General features: G+C 40.3%; 1 protein-coding gene across 3 annotated transcripts; it reads right to left on the bottom strand.

Annotated features, from left to right (window-relative positions):
* Positions 1-55: 55 nt before the first annotated feature.
* Positions 56-18,496, bottom strand: LOC109935831 (GPI mannosyltransferase 4-like). Of its 3 annotated transcripts, none has more exons than XM_048604106.1 (3): positions 18,376-18,496; positions 9,568-9,698; positions 56-2,558 (listed from the first exon to the last, which is right to left on the bottom strand). In XM_048604106.1, exons 2-3 carry the CDS (start codon positions 9,683-9,685, stop codon positions 913-915), a joined length of 1,764 nt encoding a protein of 587 aa, XP_048460063.1. In that variant the 5' UTR covers positions 9,686-9,698; positions 18,376-18,496; the 3' UTR covers positions 56-912. The 3 variants fall into 3 exon arrangements, with proteins under 3 accessions (XP_048460063.1, XP_048460062.1, XP_048460064.1); XM_048604105.1 differs by lacking the exon at positions 18,376-18,496 and adding an exon at positions 18,106-18,208; XM_048604107.1 differs by lacking the exon at positions 18,376-18,496 and adding an exon at positions 17,721-17,771.
* Between the last annotated feature and the right edge of the window lie 5,151 nt (positions 18,497-23,647).

Genomic DNA, 23,647 nt, shown 5'->3' with positions numbered 1-23,647 from the left:
CACGCTCCAACCAGCTGAGGTAACCAACTGCCAAATCTGCTAAAATTAACAGGGGCCTCTGAAGTAAATGGATAAACTACAATTCCATTTTTAACTACTTACAGAATTTTAGTATTTGATTCGGTTCTGTAGTCAGGCCACATAACAGTTATTTGAAGCTGAGGCAGATGTGATCAGAGCACAGAGCTGAGCTTAGCAATTGCTTTAAACTTAGAAAAGTCCATCAAATTAAAATGCACCAGGTGTATTTCTGCAGGCTCCATCCCCTTTACAAGTCTTCAAGATCGCAGTGCTTTTTCAATTCTGGCCTGATTTCTCCTTCTGTTATTATTGATAATCCTCTTGCTAAGCACAGCAGGATGTTTTATTATGTTAAATGAACCATAGAAATAAAACTCATTCTTTTACTTTCATTACCCAATCTTCATTTCTATTGTGCTTGATCTATATTTCTCACCAACAAAAAGCCATAGATGGTACCTTATATAAATCACCCGGAAGACACTAATAATTTGACAGTCACCTAGAACCAGCATATCTGCAAATATAAGTATATAAATATATATCCCACACTTACAAATACATCACAGAAGAAGCTAGAACGACATCTTCAAAATATAATTATTCTGCAGTTTAAAAAAATAAAGTGTGATCTCAATGAATCTTATAACATTCTGTGTAGGCTGGACAGTGTGGATGCTTACAGATTGTTCTCCCCCTCTTTCCCCTTTACACAGAAGGTTGTGAATCTTTGGAATTCTCCAATGCATTGTGGATGCTCAGTCTTCAGTATATTCAAGGTTGAAATGGATTGGTATTTGGTGGTTAGTATTTGGTCTCTAAAGGAATGAAAGAACGTGGTCTTTAGGAAAAGTAGAACTGAGTACACAAATCAGCCATGATCTTAATTTTCTAAATCTTTGACTTTGTGTGCACCTTGAAAATGTAAAGACTCAGTTGGGTCAATCCATCGTCAGAAAGAAGAGAAGAAATATCAGGTGGATCTTCCGTAGTTAAATGAGGGAAAAACGATGCAACAGTTTTCCACTGAAAACCACAGCTTCTGATCTCATTTTGAACAGTGCCAGGTGCAATAATGTAGATATTTATTTCCTGATTATTCCCAATCTGCTTGGACAAACACATTGTTAAGTGCTTTGAGAAATTATTAAGCAGTCCATTCACTGTGCTATTGAGTATAGACAAGTCAGACCCTCCCAGGTCAATGATTCTGATAGACTCTTGATCTGATTTGATATTCAAGAGATACCTAGGAGGCATATAGGTGTGATAAAATATCAAATCGTGCTCAAACTGGTTAGCCATGGAATCATTTGAATGCAAAATATTTTCTAAATAAGACAAACAAGGTATTAAGCCACCCTGGTGAAGGCAGCCGAAAAGTATTGAAAATAAAATGTTAAACACAACAATTACACCTTTTCTCCTGAACATGTCATCATTTAAAACACTGTGTATAACAACTGGTACAATGAGTGGACTAAGAAACCGTGCCTCCTGATGACTAAACAAAGACAGGATGATCAGAGGAACAAAATAAACTAAAATTAAATACTCAGTAATTGGAGATGTAGCAGAAAACTGCATTAGTAATCTCTTTTTAAACTGCTGTTTCTTTGGGTCATGGGACCAAGCTGGGCCAACAGACTTTTGAGTAATAATTCTGATAACAGATACAACAGCTGACAAGTGAAGAGCACCGAACATTGTAAGACCATTAACAGTCAGGTGCGTAAACCAGAGGTGCCGCCCATGTACAGCAAGGTTTTCTGGATCCAAGTTATACAAAATGAAATTGAGTGGAGTTAAAACTAGATGTTTGCTTAGATTAATGATATGTTTGTGTGTAGAATTTCCATCTTCCAAAAACCAGCCAATTTCAGAGACTAACAAATCAAAATATAGTGTATCAATAACAATGAAAATGAAAGTAGTTACAATTACGGATAAAAAAATGCTAAATGATGTTTTCAGTATTGTTCTTAAGCTGAATAGAAACTTCCCTTTCTCATCATGAGAAAGCCACAACAGCATTGGTACTAAAGCGTAACCAATGAATGTGGGCCTATTAAAAAAGCCAGAGACCAAAACAACCCCAATAAGATCTTTATTGTTCCTTCTTTCCTTTTTCCTAGGGTGTGCTGCCACATTTGTTTGCTGTAGGTCCACAGCTACTAACACCAGCAATAATGCAAACAGAACTCCTTCCACAACATTTGAAAATGTCCTTGTGTAAAAAACCAACATCACATGTGACCCACTCAGCAGTGTTAAAGAATGCCAAGGGTCTGCTCCCCAGAGACAGGCTAAATGGTATACAGAGTAGTCCAGTATAAAGGACAGGCATGTCAGGTAGAATCTAGGAAAAATCAACAAATTGTTGCTGCTTAGAATACTGCCAAATAAGCCAGAATTGTGTAAAGTTTTCAGAACTATGAAGGAAAAGCCAGCTGTGGCCATTGGGAACAGGATTGATCTGCTGGGGTGGCTGGTGTTGAATTCCCAAGTACGAAAGATCTTCAAATTCAAAATGTCACCTGTGAAGAAAAGATGTGTTTAAAATGAAATACATTTTATAAAGAGGATGGTGGCACTGTCCTACACTGGGTACAGGGGAACCCCAAACAAGGTGTGTTCCCCGTTTCTACACTTCTTTAGCCTATTTAATAATATATTTAGCCTAGAAGTATCAGAAATAAGACGGATGAACTTAGAGCATGGGTGGGTAGTTGGAACTACGATGTTGTGGCCATTACAGAAACTTGAGTAACTCAGGGAGCGGAATGGCTGTTGGAAGTTCCAGGATTTAGATGCTTTAAAAGAAATAGGGAGAGTGGAAAAAGAGGCGGGGGAGTGGCATTGCTAGTAAGGGCTAGTATAGCAGCTACTGAAAGGCAGTTCAAGAATGATATGTCTACAGAGTCAGTTTGGGTTGAGGTCCAGAACAAGAAAGGAGCAGTCACTTTTTTGGGGGTTTTTTACAGACCCCCTAACAGTTGCAGAGAAGTAGAGGAGCGGATTGGGAGGCAGATACTGGAAAGGTGCAGAAGTCACAGGGTTGTAGTCACGGGTGACTTCAACTTTCCAAATATTGATTGGAAGCATTTTAGTTGTAATGGTTTAGATGGAGCGGATTTTGTCCAGTGCGTTCAGGAAGCATCCCTGACACAGTATGTAGATAGACCAACGTGAGGAGAGGCCACTTTGGATTTGGTGCTTGGCAATGAACCGGGCCAAGTGTTAGACCTGTTGGTAGGAGAGCATTTTGGCGGTAACGATCATAACTCTGTTACTTTTACAATAGCCATGGAAAAGGATAGGTACATACAGCAGGGTAAGGTTTATAACTGGGGGAAGGGTAATTACAATTCTGTTAGGCAAGAACTGGGTAACATAAATTGGGAACAGATGCTGCCAGGGAAGAGCACTATTGAAATGTGGAGATTGTTTAAGGAATGCATACTGCGCGTGCTCGATATGTTTGTCCCTAGCAGGCAGGGAAGATGCAGTCGAGTGAGGGAGCCTTGGTTCTCAAGAGAGGTCGAATGACTGGTTAAGAGGAAGAAGGATGCTTATGTAAGGTTCAGGAAACAAGGAACGGAAAAGGCTCTAGAGGGATACAAGTTATCCAGGAAGGAGCTGAAGAAAGAGCTTAGAAGAGCAATAAGGGGGCATGAGAAAACCTTGGCAGATAGGATCAAGGAAAACTCCAAGGCTTTTTACACGTACGTGAGGAATAAGAGAATGACCAGAGAAAGGGTAGGGCCGATCAAGGATTGTAAAGGGAATTTGTGCATGGAGCCTAAAGAGAGAGGAGAGGTCCTTAATGAATACTTTTCTTCGGTATTCACAACTGAGAGGGATCTAGTTGTAGAGGAGGACAGTGCGAAATAGGCTGGTAGGCTAGAGAAGGTCAATGTTAGTAAGGAAGATGTGCTAGGAATTTTGAGGAAGTTGAAGATAGAGAAGTCCCCCAGGCCTAATTTATCCAAGGATTCTATGGGAAGCGAGGGAAGAGATCGCAGGGCCTTTGGCCATGATCTTTTCGTCCTCACTGTCCACGGGTATAGTGCCGGAAGATTGGAGAGAGGCAAACGTCATTCCCTTGTTAAAAAATGGGAACAGGGATAACCCCAGAAATTACAGGCCAGTTAGTCTTACATCAGTGGTGGGCAAATTATTGGAAAGGGCTCTGAGAGATAGGATTTATGATCACTTGGAAAGGCACAATTTGATTTGTGATAGTCAGCATGGATTTGTGAGGGGTAGATCATGCCTCACAAACCTTATTGAATTCTTTGAAGAAGTGACCAAACACGTGGATGAAGGTAGAGCAGTGAATATGGATTTAAGTACAATGTTTGATAAGGTTGCCCATGGTAGGCTCATGCAGAAGGTAAGGAGGCATGGGATAGAGGGAAATGTGGCAGATTGGATTCAGAATTGGCTGACCCTTAGAAGACAAAGGGTGGTAGTGGACGGAAAATATTCAACATGGTGCTCAGTTACGAGTGGTGTACCACAAGGATCTGTCCTGGGTCCTCTTCTATTTGTGATTTTTGTAAATGATTTGGATGAAGGAGTGGAAGGGTGGGTCAGCAAGTTCACGGACGATACGAAGGTGGGTCACGTTGTGGACAGTGCGGAGGGCTGTTCTAGGTTACAAAGGGTCATTGATAGGATGCAGAGCTGGGCTGAGAAGTGGCAGATGGAGTTTAACCCTGAAAAGTGTGAGGTGATTCATTTTGGAAGGACAAACTTGAAAGCAGAATACAGGATTAACGGAAAGATTCTTGGCAGTGTGGAGGAGCAGAGGGATCGTGGGGTTCATGTTCACAGTTTCCTGAAAGCTGCCACCCAGGTGGATAGAGTTGTTAAGAAGGCTTATGGTGTGTTAGCTTTCATTAATAGAGGGACTGAGTTCAAGAGCTGTGAAGTTATGCTCCAGCTATACGAAAGCCTGTTTCGGCACATCTGGAGTATTGTGTCCAGTTCTGGTCGCCTCATTACAGGAAAGATGTGGAGGCATCGGAAAAGGTGAAGAGGAGATTTACCAGGATGTTTCCTGGAATGGAGGGAAGGTCTTACGAGGAAAGGTTGAGAGAGCTAGGGCTTTTCTCTTTAGAATGACAAAGGATGAGAGGTTACTTGATAGAGGTGTACAAAATGATCAGAGGTATAGATAGAGTGGACAGCCAGAGACTTTTTCCTAGGGTGGAGGTAGCTATTATGAGGGGGCATAGTTTTAAAGTGAGTGGAGGTAGATACAGGGGAGACGTCAGAGGTAGGCTCTTTACTCAGAGAGTGGTAGGGGTGTGGAATGCATTGCCGGAGAGGGTAATGGAGTCGGCCTCATTAGGGGCATTTAAGCGGCTATTAGATAGACACATGGATGATAGTATAAGGTAGGGGTGGAGGTTAGATAGACCTTAGGATTAGGGTAAAAGTTCGGCACAACATCGTGGACCGAAGGGCCTGTACTGTGCTGTACTGTTCTATGTTCTATGTTCTATTCAATAAAATGTCCATACTGATTGTCTTCCTTCCACCTTTCCCAATCAGTTGTGTTCTCGTGATAAAGGTGGAATGGTGTTCTTAAGTGGCTATTGACCATTCAAGAGTTTCAATGGGCCTAAGGGCAGGAGGGCTGCTTGATGTCTAACCTGCCCTTGGTAAAATGGAGGACTGATTGGGAGCATTTCAAGTAAAATATGCTTAATGGGCTGTCACAGATTGCACACAAAGACATTTATAGCAGAGGCAGAACTCACATGACTATAATAAGTAATTTAGTACACAAATTTTTCTACAAACAGTTGCTTCTTCATGAAAACACATAGAAATGGATGCAATAGCATTTGCAGTTACAAGTGACACAAGTTACCCAATATACATAATCATAAAGAAAATCAACTTTCAAAACTGTGCATTAACTCCAGTCAGTTCCACTTCTAGTTTGGGCATATCTTTTACATACAAAGTCTTTAAATCGTGCAGGTCTTCTAATGGTACAAATGTGCATATTTTTGTTGGCCATTCCTCTGGTATCTGCTTTTTCCTAAGTTCTAAGTCTTCGGAGCTTCATTCCCGTCGTAAGTGCAATTGCCATGGTAACTACTGTTGGTGAACAGTGGACATCTAAGACTGATGTTTGTTTCATATTCTGTGCAGCTGGTGAGATCACTTATTCCTGATTCAAGGAATGGTTTCTCTAGTTGCATGTAGGTGCCTGCAGTTTAATGTTCATGCATGCAATTGAGGTGACAGTTGCTCAACGCAGGTCCCAAATTGCAATGAAGGCAGACTTTTGTTGACAGTGCTTTCATCTGTACTCTGGCTATTTAGTGCTGAGTGCTGGTAATGGCTGAGGAATTTTATCAAAGTGAATGTGATTTTGTCACTTACACCTGTTACTGCTCTGGCTTCCATTGTTTTCTACACTTGGAACAGTAGTTTGGGTGCAGACTGACATTGGTTATTGGTCTTTGGACTGGACTACTTTACATACCTGAAGTAGCTGCAGCACTTCTTGAATGAATGATGATTTATTGTTACTTGTAATCTACAATGATCAACATTGTAAAATACAGTGAAAAGCTTCAACTATTGCCACAATCTGGTGCGACTGGAATATTTTAAGAATAAAAAGATAAAGCTGAAAGAAAGTCCATCTTTGTTCTGCCAACTCCACCATGAGTCCTGAGCTCTGAACTGGCTGACCAAGAGTCCCCAGCTCTGTTGCCACCGCTGCCTTGCTAATAACCAAGAAACCTTGGCTCCAGGCCTACCACAACCAGCAGCTGCTGCCACCACCACGCCAATAACCAGGAGTACCCACTCTGGGCCTATCTCAACAACGAGCTGCTGGCTCCACTGCCGCCTCCTCAACAATGCCTGGAGTTTCTACTCCAGGCCTAGCACAACCAGGAGTCCTTGACTCTGCTGAAGCTGCCACCAGCATTCCAGCTCCAGCCGTACCACAACCAGGAGTCTCTGGCTTCGTTGCCAGGCCACCACCTCGCCAAGAGTCCCGGTCCACCTGCTCTCCTCTGCAATATCATTTTCTCCATCACCGTTGACAGGAAGAAGGTAAAGATAAAGAAAAAAGACAAAAACAGTAAGGAAAGAAGGGAGGAACTGGTCGCCTGGAATGGATGGGCCCAGGAGCCCAAATGCTGCCTAGCTTGCCAACACTTCCATCTTGGAAGGTCCTTCCAAGGACTGGATTGACTGGATATACTCAATTTCTTTATGGTCCCTTTGACAAGTTTAACTGCAACTTTGGCCTTCCCATTTAATTGGGAATATTATGGAGATCATATATAATGTTGAATCTCTATCCTTTTTTGAAGCATCTGAATTCTTCACTGGTGAATTGAGGGCCATTATTACTTATCATAATGTCTGGAAAGCTGTAACAAGTTAAGTGTGCTCTCATGCATTCTAAATTTTCAATGGTAGTCGTTGGTATCAGTTGATCTAACTCCTAGTAGTCAGAATAGTAGTCAATGTTGACAAGATAATCTGTTCCTATAAAAGTGAAGAAATCTATTCTAAACTTCATCCATGGTCTGTCTGGGATGTCATGAGTCATCAACAGTTCTTTAGTTTGCTTAGCCTGATATTCATTACAAGAATTGCACTGGCTGATGTGGCCCCATAATCTCATTGCTCATATTGTTTGGCCAGTAGAGAACTTATCTGGACTTCTTCACACTAGATTCAATTCCTTGATGGCTATATCATTATGCTTTAGCATCATTTTTCTTGTGTCATCAGGGATAATAACTCTATTTCATCTGTTTAAGATGTAATCTTATGTTATCACATCATCTCTGTATGCCTATATTCCCCCAAAGTACCAGGTGAGACCTTGATGCTGTCAGGCTAAGCTCACTAATTACTGTAGCACTTGTATCTTGTGTGGTTTGCTTGATTTGAGCAAGCTGCTTGTTTCTGAGATTCAATGTCATGCTGGTTTGATGATACTTAGAATTTGCTGAGATGTTGCTACTCATTGCATCTGGAGTATATCATATTCCGTTTTTGCATCCTTAGCTTTCTTTATATAGGGGCTGCTCCTGACTGCATGACAGCAATGTCCATTTGTTTCCCTTACTTGTATCTCATACCCAGATGATACCTCTGGAAATGAAGTAACTCTCCTTGCAGACACTTTGGATCAGACAGAAGTGGTTTGAGGAAGGTGCTTTTAATTTCTTGTGATTGGACTGCACTATGACTTTGTCTCTCCCAAATGGGTCTGACTAAAATGCTCAATCTGATCATACCATCCAGCAGTTTGCATTAAAAACCTTGGTACAAATACAAATGATTTATTGTCCTTGCTGCTTAAAATTGCTGCAAGTCCTGATCCACTAGTATCACACTGCAAGATGACTTCATCAATGATATAGTAGTGCCTCAGCATTGGCATTGTTGCAACTAATTGTTTGATTATAGTGAGTGCTTCTTGTTCTGTGCCCCAATAACACAGCAGGTCCTTAGCAATGAGTTTGAAAACACTGGTGACAAACTGGGTAAGAAATTTTCTATACAGTTCAAATTAATTTCTTTCACATCTTTTGGATCAGGATCCAGCCAAAGTCCTTTTTATGTCAGTGCATGACCTATGTACTTGATTTCAGGCATGTTTAATTGCATAATTTTCTTGTTCAGCATCAGGTTCTATCCAGCTGTCACAATAGATTATGATTGTATTCAGTGATATGTTCTTTCATTGTGACTCCACATCCACAGACTACCAGGTCATCCACAATAGCTTTCTCTGGGAAGATCATTGAATATTTTGTGCTGTTTGCAGTAATGCTCTTTTGGAGTTCTGGAAATGACAGACAACATGCATAACCATTGGTATCTCCTGAACAGTGTAGAGCTAGTTAGAAAACTGTTTTCATTCAGCTTCACTTACTAGTAACTATCCTTTTGCTTGAAGGTGGTACAGACTTTTGCCATGGCAAGCTGTAGCAAAATTTCTTTAATGGTTGGCCTGAGGTAATGAGATCTGTTCAAAGCTTTATAGAGATTCCTTAGAACTATGCATACTCTGTGTCCAAATCATTTTTTACTATCACCATGCTGCTAATTTTAAGTCTGTGGTAGTGACGACTTTCATGATTGGTCATTTCTTTTTCCAGGTCTTCGACCTTGATTATCAGTCTGAATGTGAGGGTAGCTAGAAGCTTCTTCTGCAGTTGCCATGTTGGTCTCACATACTTATCTACTTCATGATGATATTTGCCATGAAGACATCCAAGACCCATAAAAATGTATTTATTATGCTGTAGGATCTCTTTGGCAGTTAATGGTTTTAAGGCCTGTGAGATTCTACGAATAAAATGTGGTATGTTTAAGGTCACTAGTTGAAATTTAGACTCATTTCAGCTGAGCTAAATGGATTTTGCTTAATATCTACTATGTGGAACTCCAGATCCTAATCCTTCCCATTGCACTGAGGTATTGACTTTGTTTATCCTCTTGGATTTGTAGAAAACAGATTTTAAAGAAGTTATCAGATTTTCTTACCTGCCATAACTTCAGGTGACTGAAAAAATTCATCAGGATGTATATAGCCAGTTTGCGGAGCCAGGCACCATAGTATCCTGAACAATGCGAGAGCCAACCATACTATCGTGAGCACCATTTTAGAAGACCCACTAGAATAGCAATAAAAATATACTTTAGTTCTTTGATGTTAAAACAGATGCATAGCGAAAGACTAACAAAACCTTAAAATATTTCATAACAAACAAATTTGATACAGGCTGTAAAATTTGTGGCACTTATTATGTTCATTTTCCAGGGCAGATGCTCCTAATTAATGCCAACTGTAAGAATGAATCATGAATATGTCTTCTTGGAAGCATTAACAAGTTAACAAAGTGCAATTTAATACTGTAATGAATTATTGATTATGGAAAACAAAACAGTTAATATACTAATTATACTGTATGTACGAGTTTTACTAATGTCATTGCATAAAGTCTTAATTTCCTCCCAAATTTTGAAACTGTAATATATATTTCCTTTCCACAAAGATCTATAGATTGAATTAAATTACATATGTTGAACCTGTTAAACTTGTACACATTATAGTGTTTATTGCTCAAGTCTGGAAAAGATATATCACATAAACGTGTATACCAGGATAGTGAAAAAGTAGTGATTGAAAAGCAGCCAACAGAGTAATGATTTTTTTTGGCTAGAATAATGTAAACAGTACTAGGCTAGGCAGGTAGTGTTTGGCCAACTATTGTTCTCATACATAAGTATATATATAAAAGAGACTTGAGTTTGTTAAAATTTGTAAGTGACATGAAAACAGGGAGTATGGCTAGTGGACATTTGATTATCAACAACATATTAAGGTTTTTACAAAAATATAATAGAATAAGTAGTATGTGTTCATAATTTAAAAGAACAAAGCGAGCATTTCATTACTTTCAACATCTTTGAGCAATTCACATGATCAGTGAACAGGCAGTACATAAGTCCTTAACATGACAATGCATGACATCATTTTGCTTGGCTAAACATTGCAACTGCAACGAGTTACAACATTTGATCCAAGCAAGGTTTTGGTAGAATTTCATTTTTTGTTAATTAAACTTTTTGTAAATTAAGCCATTCACACCATTTTTTAGATATTTGACATGCTTAAAATTAGAAACACAAGTAGTTTACTACTTTCTAAATTTGATCAGAAAGAAAGGTTTGATTAATCAAGGTTGACAGCTGCACCAGAGTCTTTGATCCTTAGTTTGCAAACCCAGGAACTGGTCAGTTACCACTGTAATTGTAGGAGATTATTACATAATTCGCTTAATATTCTGAAGTGATGTGAAAGATTCTATGGTGCCCTTTATGTTTTTTTGCTTCTCTATGCTTAGACTTCTCTTCCCCAACATGCGGTTTTTCACTGTCCTTTGCGTCTTCTGTCCCATGAGCGGTCACTCATTACACTTTTGCCTACTTGACCAACATCCCATCTTCAAAACCAAAGTCGTTGTCCATCCCTTGCCAGATTGCCTATCCTAGCCACCAGCTTAAATCACTCCTTAGCTACTACGTTATACTGAACTAGGCTGTTCGTAACACTGGTGTCCTAGTTTGCTCTGAGCTGAGCCTCTGGCTCCACAGATTCCATATCACAAAGATTCACTACTTCCTCCTCTGAAATATCTCCTGTCTCCATTCAGTTGTTGTTGGCAATCATCCATGTTTGTGTTACCTAGAGTTTAATGATTCTGCTAATTTCCTGGGCAGTCATCCATCTTCCACTGTCCATTAACTTCAAATCCAAAACTCTTCTCCCTGTACCTTGATTTGCCAATCGCCACTATTCCAGTGCTTGATGAACCAACACTGACTCCAGTCTCGCAATGTCTGTGTATAAACAAGGTCAGATGTCAAACAACACCAGGCTGTAGTCCAACAGGTTTATTTGAAATCACAAGCTTTCGGAGAACTGCTCCTTCGTCTGGTGAAGTGGAGGGAAGCACACATTCGTGAATTCTGTGCCTGTGTGCTTCTTTCTACTTCACCTGATAAAGAAGCAGTGCTCCAAAAGCTTGTGATTTCAAATAAACCTGTTGGACTATAGCCTGTTATCATGTGACTTCTGATCTTGCCCACCCCCACATTTATTTAAACAAAATCTCATTGTAGTTTTCAAGTCCTTCTGTGACCATTTCCGAGCCTAATTCTGTAATCCAGCCCCGAACTTATAACCAGCTGAGAAACTCAATTCTTCTCACCCAAGCTTCTTGTACATTACTCACTGCCTACAGTCTACCCAAAGATGGTGAAGTCATAAGTCCTCCAAGCATTACACTCTGGAATTTGCTCCCTAACACTCTGTCTCCTACTGTAATTTACTCCTTAGAACTAACATTTCACCAACTTTTTCGTTACTTTTGCTGATGCCACCTCCATTGACTTGCTGCCTATTTCACTTTGAGGCATTCATATATTAACATGAGTTCAAGCTGCTGCTGCGTTACTGTGGGATTGGTGCTGTTGGTTCCCACAAATTCCTTGAACTTTCCAACATCTCAAGGAGAGCAAGTGTAGAACTGTTTGCCTATGACACCAAAATTGGAGGTACAGTGGACAATGAAGAAGGTTATCTAAGATTATAAAGAGACCTTGATCAGTTTGGTCACAGGCTGAAGAGTGGCAGATGGAGTTTAATTTGGATAGATACGAGGTATTGCATTTTGGTAAAACAAACAAGGGCAGGACTTACACAATTAATGGTAGGGCCCTGGGTAATGCTGTAGAACATAGACCCAGGGGTTCAGGTACATGACTCTTTGAAATTTGCGTTACAGTGGACAGGGTGGTTAAGAAGGTGTTTTAGCAAGCTTGCCTTCATTGCTCAGACCTTTGAATATAGGAGTTGGGATGTCATGTTGAGTTTGTACAGGATGTTAGTGAGGTCTTTTCTAGAGTACTGTGTGCAGTTCTGGTTGCCCTGGTATAGGAAGGCTATTATTAAACTGGAGACGATTCAGAAAAGATTTACCAGGACGTTGTCAGGAATGGAGGGTTTGAGTTATAAAAATAGGCTGGATAGTCTGGGACTTTTTTCACTGGAGCATAGGATTTTGAGGGGTAACCTTACTGGGGTTTATAAAATCACGAGGGGCATATATAAGGTAAATAGCAAAGGTCTTTTCCCTAAGGTGGAGGAGTTTCCAGGGGCATATTTTTAAGGTGAGAGGAGAACAATTTAAATAGGTCATGGGGCTACCTTTTTTAGGCATTTGTTAGTGTGTGGAATGAACTGCCAGAGGAAGTGGTGGATGCAGGTACAGTTACAATGTTTAAAAGACATTTGGATAAATACGAATCAGAAAGATTTGGAGGGATATGAGCCAAACTCAGGCAGGTGAGACTAGTTTGGTTTGGGAACTAGTTTGGGCACTACAGTGCGGACTAGTTGGACCAAAGGGTCTCTTTCCAATCTTTATGACTCTATGACTGTGTGAACCATTGTTAATTACATAATTGCTTGACACAAAAATGATCCAACAACTGAAATAAACATAGCACTCTAGCTATGAATGACCAATATGAAATGCAGGCAGTAAATACAGCTTACATGTCATCAGAGTTGTCAACTTGCACAGCCTTTGCAGCAGATTAGAGGTATTTAAAGGTCTGTTATATGCACAGGAAAAGTATATTTACATGATTACTTCAGGTAGTTGTGAAGCACTACAGTGATGGCTGAATGTTTTCAGTCTTCACTAAGATGGAGACTGTGGTCATTTCATTGGTGAGGATCACAGCTTGAATGTTATCTTGCAGTAGACAGAAGATGATGCCAATTATTTCTGACAGCCAAATTAGAGGAGAATAGTCCAGAAGCCTGCACATTTAAATTCAATTCAATTCAAATTCAAAGGCTTCATGAGGTCAAAAAAGACATGCACAATGCTAGGTATTTGCTGTTCCTTTCACTTTCATTGGATTTGCCACATGTAAAGATCATGTATGTGGGGCCGCCTGATGGACAGAAACAGCACTGCAACTCTAAATAAAGCTGTGGTCATTGGGAGGAGGCATTTGAGAAGGAAGGATCCTTGCACTCAACATGTATTACATGTATACTGTGCGGTATGTGACAGAGATGTAACTTCAACCATAAAGTTATTGAAAATCATCATTGCTGATAGAAAGGTACTTACAGAAATGAAAGTCCTTACTGAAGGTGGTGAGCCACCTTCTTTAGCTGTTGCAGTCCATTGTGCAGGTACGGTCAGAGAGGGATTTCTAGTATTTTGACTTGTGACAGTGAAATAAGTGATAACTCTTTTAAATCAAAGTTTTATGTGGTTTAGGCAGGTACTTGGAGGTGGTGGTGTTTCTATGAGTATACCAGCCCTCTTCTGGTTGTAGAGGATGCAGGTTTGAAAGACTTAAAATTAAAGGGGTCTAAATAAGTTATTGTAATGCATAAGTGCACACTGCTGGCACTGTCCACAATTGTACACAGAAGGGCCCTGATCTTACAAGCCAGTTAATTTTCTGGTCAACAGTAACCCCCAGGATGTTTATTCTGAGGGAATTCAATGATGACATTAATACTAAATGTCAAAGGTAGACGGTTCTTTCTTAATAAAAGTGGTTACTGCCTGGTATTATGACAAGCCCAAGCTTGAATATCAGCCAGGACTTTCTGAATGTGAGCATAGACAATATCAGTGCCTGGGGTGCTACAAATTGTATTGGACACTGTGCCATCATCAGCAAACGTTCCCAAACCTGACCTTATGATGAAGGGAACACCATAGGAAATGGCTGGCCTCCAAAAATCACAAAGACAGTTGTGAAAAATGATCTAGGCTTGGATTATGTAGACTCCATATCGGTAGAAGTTTTAAAAAAAATACCAAACGAAAGAAGGAGTAATGTACAGACCCCCAACTGTCACTCTGCAGGAAAGGCTATAAATCAAAAAAAAAAGAGGAACATATAAAAATAAACAGTAGAAATTTATGGGTGACTTTAATCTTCATGTTGAGTTCATTAATCAAATTGAAAAGGGTAGCTTTTGACAACAAATTCATGGAGTGCATTAGGGATAGTTTCCTAGAGCAATATGTTATCGATCCAACCAGGGAGCAGGCTATCTTGGATCTGGTAATGGGTAATAAGGCAAGTTTAATAAATGACTTCAGAGTAAAAGATCCCTTTTGAAAGTAGTGATATTAGCATGATAGAATTTAATATTCAATTCATTGAAAACAACTGTGTTTAACTTAAATAAAGGGAACTGCAATGAAAAGACATTAGTGTTAGTTAAGGTGAACTGGGCAGATAGATTAGCGGGAATGAGAGAAAGCAAACAGTGGCAGACATTTAAGGAGGTAATTCATGACTCTCTGGAAAGATTCTACGAGAGGGATAAATCAACCATTGCTAACCAAGGAAGTTAAGGAGAGTATTAAGTTGAAAGAAAAAGCATATATGGAAGCCAAAGTCAGTGATAGCCCCGAAGACTGAAATAAATTCAGAATCCAGCAAGGGGGGAATAAAAAGAATATAAAGACAGAGAAAATAAACTGAGGGCAAACTATTGAGTAACATAAAAACTGACAACAAGAGCTTCTTTAAATGTATAAAAAGAATTACAGAAGCCAGAGTGAACATTGAGCCCTTAGAAAATGAATCTGGGGAACAGTTTGAGAACAAGGAAATGGTACAGAGTTAAATCAGTCTTTATGATGAGAGATATTTGGAATATTCCATTAATACTAAAGATACAGGGGGATGAATTAAGTATCATCACATTACTAAAGTAATAGTACTAGACAAACTAACAGGGCTAAAGGGAGATAAGTCCCCTGGTCCTGATGGCTTACATCCTAGGATCCTAAAAGGGGTAACTACAAAAATTGTGAATGCTTTGGTTGTAATTTTCAAACATTGTTGGATTGGAAAACTGCTAATGTGACACCCCTATCCAAAAAGGAAGGGAGGCAAAAAGCAGGTAACTATAGGCAATCAGTCATTAAGGAAGTAATAGCAGAACAGTTGGGAAATCATAACAACCGAAAGAACTGTGGATGCTGTAAGTCAGGAACAAAAATAGAAGTTGCTGGAAAACTTCAGCAGCTCTGGCAACATCTGTGAAGAAAAAATCAGAATTAATGTTTCAGGTCCGGTGACCCTTCCTGAGAACTCCGAGAAAGGGTCACTGGGCCTGAGCTTTTTCAGCAACTTCTGTTTTTGTTCCTGATTTACAGCATCTGCAGTTCTTTTGGCTTTTACCACAGGATTTTGGTTTATCTGGGACTAGGTAAATCATATTCCATGAGCATAATGTCTCATGAATTCCATATTCAGTACTTTTTGTTTCTCTTGTACCTCTTAATTTACCTCTATTCCTTTAATGGAAACAAAGGCAGAAATTGCCGGCTAAATGTTCTGAGGAAGGTTACCAGCCCGAAACATTAACTCTGATTTTTTCTTCACAGTTGTTGCCAGACCTGCTGAACTTTTCCGGCAACTTCTATTTTTGTTCCTGAGTTGGCAAAACATAACCTAAGCAGAGTCAGCATGGCTTCATGAAGGAGAAATCATGTCAGACTAATTTAATAGTGTTTTTCACAGAAGTGTAAAGTGCTGCATTTTGGAAAAGCAAATCAGGGCAGGACTTATACACTTAATGGTAAGGTCCTGGGGAGTGTTGCTGAACAAAGAGACTTTGGAGTGCAGCTTCATAGTACCTTGAAAGTGGAGTCACAGGTAGATAGGGTAGTGAAGAAAGCATTTGGTATGCTTGCCATTATTTGTCAGTGCATTGAGTGTAGAAGTTGGGAGGTCATGTTGCGGCTGTACAGGTCATTGATTAGGCTGCTTTTGTATTACTGTATTCAATTTTGGTCTCCCTGCTAGAGGAAAGATGTTGTGAAACTTGAAAGGGTTCAGAAAGGATTTACGAGGATATTGCCAGGGTTGGAGAGTTTGAGCTGTAGGAAGAAGGTGAATAGACTGGCGCTATTTACCCTGGAACGTCGGAGGCTGACTGGTGACCTTATAGAGGTTTAATAAATCAAGAGGGGCATGGATAGGGTAAATAGACAAGGTCTTTTCCCTGGAGTGGGGGAGTCCACAACTAGAGGGCATAGGCATAAGGTGAGAGGGGAAAGATTTAAAATGGACCTAGTGGGCAACTTTTCACGCAGAGGGTGGTGTGTGTATGGAATGAGCTACCAGAGGAAGTAGTGGAGGCTGTTACAATTACAACATTTAAAAGGCATCTGGATGGGTAATAAATAGGAAGGGTTTAGAGGAACGTGGGCCAAATACTGGCAAAGGGGACTTGGATTTATTTAGGATATCTGGTTGGCATGGACAATTTGGACCAAAGGATCCATTTCTGGGCTCTATATCTCTATGAATCTAAGTGTCAGAGTGGATAGAGGGGAAACCAGGAGATGTGTTGTATTTAGGCTTTCAGAAGTCATTCAACATTTATGGGCAGGAAACAGCAAGTGGAGATAAGGAATTTGTTCTCAGATTGGCGAACATGACCAACATGTGCCACAGGGATCAGTGCTGGGACCACAATATATTATAACTTGGAGGCATAAAGTGAATGTACCGTAGCCAAATTTGCAGACTTCACAAAAACAGGTGGAAAGGCAGATTGTGAGTAGGATGCAAATAATTTACAGACAGATATTGATAGGTTAAGTGGGCAAAAGTTGGTGAATGGATTATAGGAAATTGTTTATTTTGAAGGAAGAACAAAAGAACATAAAATTATTTAAATGGAGTAAGACTGGAAAACAAAGGAACTTGAAGGTACTTGTGCACAAAACAGACTGCTAGCACACAGGTAATCAGGAATGAAGGGTCTAGGCCCGAAACGTCAGCCTTCCTGCTCCTATGATGCTGCTTGGCCTGTTCATCCAGCTCTACACCTTGTTATCTCTAATAGAATGTTGGTCTTTATTTCAAGGGGGTTGCAGCAAAAGATTAGAAATTTCTTACTGGATCTGTACAAGGTGCTGTTCAGACAACATCTGGACTACTGTGAGCAGTTTTGGTCTCCTTTATTTAAGGAAAAATGCCCTTTCATTGGAGAAGTCACACTGGGATGATCCCTGGTATGGAGGGGCTGCGTTATGAGTAAAGGACAAACAAGTTGGGGCTCTACTTACTGGACTTTAGAGCAATGTGAGGTGATCTCGTTGAAATACGTAGGATTAGTAAGGAGCTTGACGGAGTAAATGTTAAGAGGATCAAAAACAAAGTTGCTGGAAAAGCTCAACAGGTCTGGCAGCATCTGTGGAGGAGAAAACAGAGTTAACGTTTCGGGTCCGGTGACCCTTCCTCAGAACGTTTAATGTTAAGAGGATGTTTCCCCTCATGGAGGGGTCTAAGACCAGCGAGTATGGTGACATAAAAAAGGGGCACCAAATTAAGACTGAGACGAGCAGGAATTTCTTCTCTCAGAGGGTTGAGAGTCTTCCAAACTCCTTACCACAAAGCTTTGGACATCCCTAAAAGAAGCGAGAATATCATAAGTACAATGAAAACAAATACCCGTGCACATGAACGCAGACTGAAACCGCGGTGTATTCTGGGAATTGTAGTCCAGGCCCACTTTTTGAACGCGTCAGACAACCCCAGGGAGTTCACCTCCACGACAGCTGCAGGCCGCGGCCTCCAGCATGGCACGATTTATGGTTCAATTCCGTCATGTGCCGCTCGGGCAGGTTGGTATTACCACAATGGAGAGAGAGACTGTGTGTTTCTGGTAAAGAGTCCGAGATGTTTATTATTTGAATAATTCTTTGAATCCCTCCAACCTACCCCGGTAACTGTTGAGAAATACCAGTTTTCGGATCGGTCACACCGTATATTTTTTTTAAAAACCTGTTGCAGAAAATACACTCCAGCCGCCAATTCAATCCGCATTCAAGTACCGCGCGCTCAACGGCCGCCTGGTAATTGCCTGGATTTGATTGGAAAGGCAGGCAGCCAAATGACGGCGGGTCAAACACGAAGTTAAAGGCAAAGCCCAGCCGTTTTTAAAGTGGCACAGTGTCCTCCTACAATAAATCGATGAACCCTTTTAAACCATTACTGAAGACTAGGGCATACACTGTATACATCCTTTAAAAACAAAACACGGTGAATGCTGTAAATCTGAAACAAAAACAAAGTTCCACAGAAATTCAGCAAAACGGGCAGCATCTGTGGAGAGAGAAACACAGTTAACATTTTGAGTCCAAAGACTTCTTTAGACCTGAAGAATATTATGAATCTATTATATCTTCTAATTTTCAGAAGGTCAAAGCAATCACTTTTACACTTAAATGCTGAAGCTTCAAGCATATCTCTTTAATATCCTTATGTGGCTGCTGTATTGATTTCAGGTGTGTAGAGATTTTTTTCTTGTTAGCTGTCAGCCAGTGGTGCTCTTTGAGGAGGATGTTTTCCGTGTGGACGTAAGGATGTTAAAAATGTTAGCTACGCAAACTGCATTTGTCTCAACATCCGAGAAGTAACCCTCATGTCTTCGTAGAGATAGATGTCCAACATGTTTGTGTAGTGGCTCCTGAGCCAGTCTGAACAGCAGTACCCTGCTGAAGGGTAGACCACGGTGAGTGAAGCAGTCTATATTGTGTATTAGCTTTGCCACCCCATGTGATACCTACCAGTTCCCACAGCTGGAAATGGAATGGAAATATACAACGCACAATCTGGAAACATTGCCTTTTAGTGTCAAGAAAACTGTTCGCAAACTAAAACTTTGGATATTCAATGCAATTCAGATGTGAAAACATTTTTCTTCATTCTTTGCCAGCACAGTACAATTATTATTTCGAAAAGATTACAAATACGCTTGGGTTAATGGTCTTCAGTGATTTATTCAGATTGATTGATTGCTGCATTCAAAACAGCAGTTCTGCAACAACCACTGAATGTCAAGGGCTGGTGTTTAGATTGTCTCTTATTGTCTTTGCCAGGGATTCATGCACTGCAAATATTATTTGCCACTTGTCAGTCCAATCTAGATATGGTGCAGATCTTGTTGCATTTGAACATGGACTGCTTCAGTATTTGAGGAGTCACGAATGGTGCAATCATCAGTGAACATCCCTGCTTCTGACCTTATGACGGACGGAACGTCATTGATGAAACAGCTGAAGACACTTAGCTAATTCAGGGTAGCACACTACCCTGAGGAACACCTGGAGCTGAGATGACTGGCCTCCTGCAACCACAACCACCTTTCTATGGTATGACTAACCAGCAGGCAGTTCTCCCCTGATGCCCACTGATTCCAGTTTGGCTAGGGCTCCTTGAATGCACACTTGGTTAAAGGCAGCCATGATGTCAAGGGTTGTCACTCTCACCTCACCTCTGGAATTCAGCTCTTTTTTGTCCTGAAGTCAGGAGCTGTGTGGCCCTGGGAGAACCCAAACTATGTATCACTGAGCAGGTTATTGCTGAGCAGATGCTGCTTGACAGCATTGTTGGTGACACTTTCTATTCGATCACTGATCGAGACTAGACTGATGGAGCAGTAATTGGCCAGGTTGGATTTGTTTTGCTTTTTGTGTACAGGACATACATGGGCAATTTCCCACATAGTCAGGTAGATGCCAGTATTGTAGCTGTATTGGAAGAGCTTAGCTAGGGGAGCAGCAAGTTCTGGACCACAAGTCTTCTGTACTATTGCCGGAATGTTGTCAGGGCCCATTGCCTTTGTAGTATCCAGTGCCTCCAAACGTTTCTTGACGTCACATGGAGTGAATCAAACTAGTTGAAAACTGGTATCTGTGATGGTGGGGACCACTGGAGGAGGCCGAGATGGATCATCCACTCGGTCCTTCTGACTGAAAATTGTTGCAAATGCTTCAGCTTAATCTTTTCCACTGTGCTGTGCTCTTCCATCATTGAGGATGGGGATGTTTGTGGAGCCTCCCACTCCAGTGAGTTGTTTAATTATCCACCACTATTCACAACTGGATGTGGCAGGACTGCAGAGTTTAGATCTGATGTTAGTTTTGGGATCACTTAGCTCTTTCTATCACATGCTGCTTATGCTGTTTAGCATGCAAGTAGTCCTGTTTAATAGCGTCATCAGGTTGAAACCTCATTTTTAGGTATGCCTGTTGCTGCTCCTGGCATGCTTACTTGCACTCTCCATTGAATTAGGGGTTGGTCTCCTGGCTTGATGGTAATGGTTGACAATGTAATTAAATTATACCAAGTAATGGTAAATCAGAAATATTTACGAAAAATGAACAGATGCACAATCCATGACAGCAGCAGCAAATTCACTGTGTATATTTAAAACCATCAGAAATTCCACAACCAAAGTTTATCAAGACAGAATGAAATTAAAATGAGTGAAAAGAGGATGAGAGAATCTATTACTGGTCTCTTTAAGGCCGATGAAGCTAAAATTTAATTGCTTTTTAAAGATGCATTTCTGCAACTTACTGTAATAAGCTCTAGTGAAGGAAGGTAAACCAATTCTCTTTACCTTTTGAATTAAATCACTGACTTTATTTCTTTCTTGAGAGACCATTATGTGCCCTTTGATTATTTTAAGTATACACAATGGGTTTGGTGCAGTCTTTTGTAGCTGCTGAGTTATGTTATGTGAACCCATGCTGAAGGTGCCTCATGCTTTGGTTCAATCACATATTGAGTACTGCCTTTAGTGCTTATCACTGAGGCACAGTAAATCATCCCAAGACCTGCAAAAATCACTGAAAAGGATCACTGTGCCAATCCCTAGTGACAGTTTATTGAATTATGAGAAAAGTTATAACATTGAACTTTTCAATCCTTAAAAAGAAAAGTTTGATGGAAGCTTCTCAAGGTATGTAAAATTCAAAGGACTAATTCTGAACATGTCTGCAAATTAGGCAGCTTAGGACAAAAGCACATTGGCATACACTAAGGAAAAGACTTCAGGCCCTTATTCTCAAACACTGAAATCATTAAAAATATACCTTGTTCATTTTTAAACTTGTATAACTCCTGTGTATTCGTTACTGCTTTCTCATTCACCCGCAATAAATTCCCACTTATTCAAAGCTCTGTGGCATACAATCAATTCCACATTAAATTCAACTTTCCCATCATCCCTGTCCTTGTTCATTTACAATTCCTCCATTCCATATCATTGTTAAAAAACTCTCCATAAATGTGCTGCACCCTATCTTTGCAATCTCCTTCATCATTATAAATACCTAAATAATCCTCCATGGTATTTTGTGTATCACCTATCCTCCACTGCCTCAAATACTATGCTTTTACCTCCTTAATGCATCCCACCCCTGGAAACTTAAACTTATCCTCTCAATCTCTCCCTTTCAGCTCTAAAACCTGAACACCTTTCTATACATACTTTTGGTCCCCTCTCTGGAACTGTCCCTTTCCAATACAATATATATATATTTTTTCACATCTATCTGTGAAGTATCTTGTAAAGACTTCGACTTAGGTATGTATGGCACAATTTTAAAATGTTTGGATGACACAGAAGTAATGGTAAACCGATTCTAGTGAATTAAATCACCGACTTTCTTTCTTGAGATACCATTATGTGCCCTCTGATTATTTTAAGTATACACGATGAGTTTGGTGCAGTCTTTTGTAGCTGCTGAGTTATATTATGTGAACACATCATACTGGAGCTCCTTAATGCTTTCATTTCATGCTTTGGAAATATTAGGAACTGCGAGAAGAATAGTGCGAAACTTCAAAAAGGATAGCCAGGCTGCTGGAATTAGCAGACAGCTGGCAGATGAATTTTAAGTGTAAGTAATTCATTTTGGCATGCAGAAGGGGGATAGATTTTTTTTTTAAATTCTAAAAGGAATACAGAAGCAGAGGGACCTGAAGCATGTGCGCAATTCATAATGATTATACGACATTAACAAAGTAGTTAAAAATACACAATTCTGGGCTTTATAAATCAATGGTACAAATCAAATAAATTATTATAGATCTGTCTAAAACTGGTTCAGCTTCAGAGTATTATGGCTTGCAAAGACCTCCATGAGGGTTGCACTTGCTTGCTGTCCACACATTATGACAAACTTTTACGAGTGTCTGGTTTATCTCCTTTGTAAGTGAGAGTCCACAACTTTGGGGAGAGGCTGAGACCTAGGGCCAAGGTGCATCTGTGAGAGCCATCTTAATGGCCACACGTAATGCTGGGTCAGTCAGATGGAGGTCTTGTTGCAGGCAGCTGCAGATGTTTGCAATGCCTTGCTGTGAAAATATGATCCTCCTGAGATTCTGGTGCTCACAAATGTTGAGAGACCTGATCTTCTGTCTGTGTTTAGGGTCTCACCTCCTTAAAGCTGATCTCTATCCATCTCCTCTGTCTTTTGCAGAGGCATGTATTCTTGTTGGTGTTGCTGCTCTTTGTCAGATTTATAAGGTAGAACTGCATAGTCGCTCCATACTGTGGTGAAGGTTGGCATTAAGGAAGAGCAGCTAAAGGTGAGTGAAGGGCAAGACAAGTGAACTAACTTGTAAGTACATGAAAGTTCTTTCTGTGGGAAGCGGTGCATTGAGCAGTAGACTTTCACCTTTCCAGGCTGGTATTCTTCAGCTTCACACATCAAAGGCTTCTCAGCCAATCAGTGGAAGGGCAAGGTGGAGGATTCCCTATATGTCATCAAATCCACCTGGGTGTAAACTGGAAAAGAGCAGGGTGATGTTAGGAATATTACTTTTAGGGGATTTAATTCTTTGGATCCACCCAAAGCCATCACCCTTTGCTTGTAAAGTCTGGCCAGTTCCTCTTAAACACCAACGTGTTTTAAACTGCTAAGTGTTCAACGTCTCTCAATCCAAGTGAATGGATGTCGTAAATTTTACAAAAAAAAGTTCTTTATTCAAAAAAAAGTCATGTACAAAGAATAATCCAGTAGGTAATATTATGAGTTCAAAGAAGCTAGGGAAGTTTAAGCTGAGTTGAATGCTACAATGGGTGAATAAAAACATTAAAGTGACGGCAGAATAGTCTTTTCTTATACAGATAGTAGGAACTGCAGATGCTGGGAATCTGAGATAACAAGGTGTAGAGTTGGATGAACACAGCAGGCCA

This window comes from Rhincodon typus, chromosome 13 (genome assembly GCF_021869965.1).
Source record: "Rhincodon typus isolate 14 chromosome 13, sRhiTyp1.1, whole genome shotgun sequence".
Taxonomy (NCBI): Eukaryota; Metazoa; Chordata; class Chondrichthyes; order Orectolobiformes; family Rhincodontidae; genus Rhincodon; species Rhincodon typus.
The sequence above is the reverse complement of the archived record's forward strand: the minus strand, read 5'-3'. Positions and strand labels throughout refer to the sequence as shown.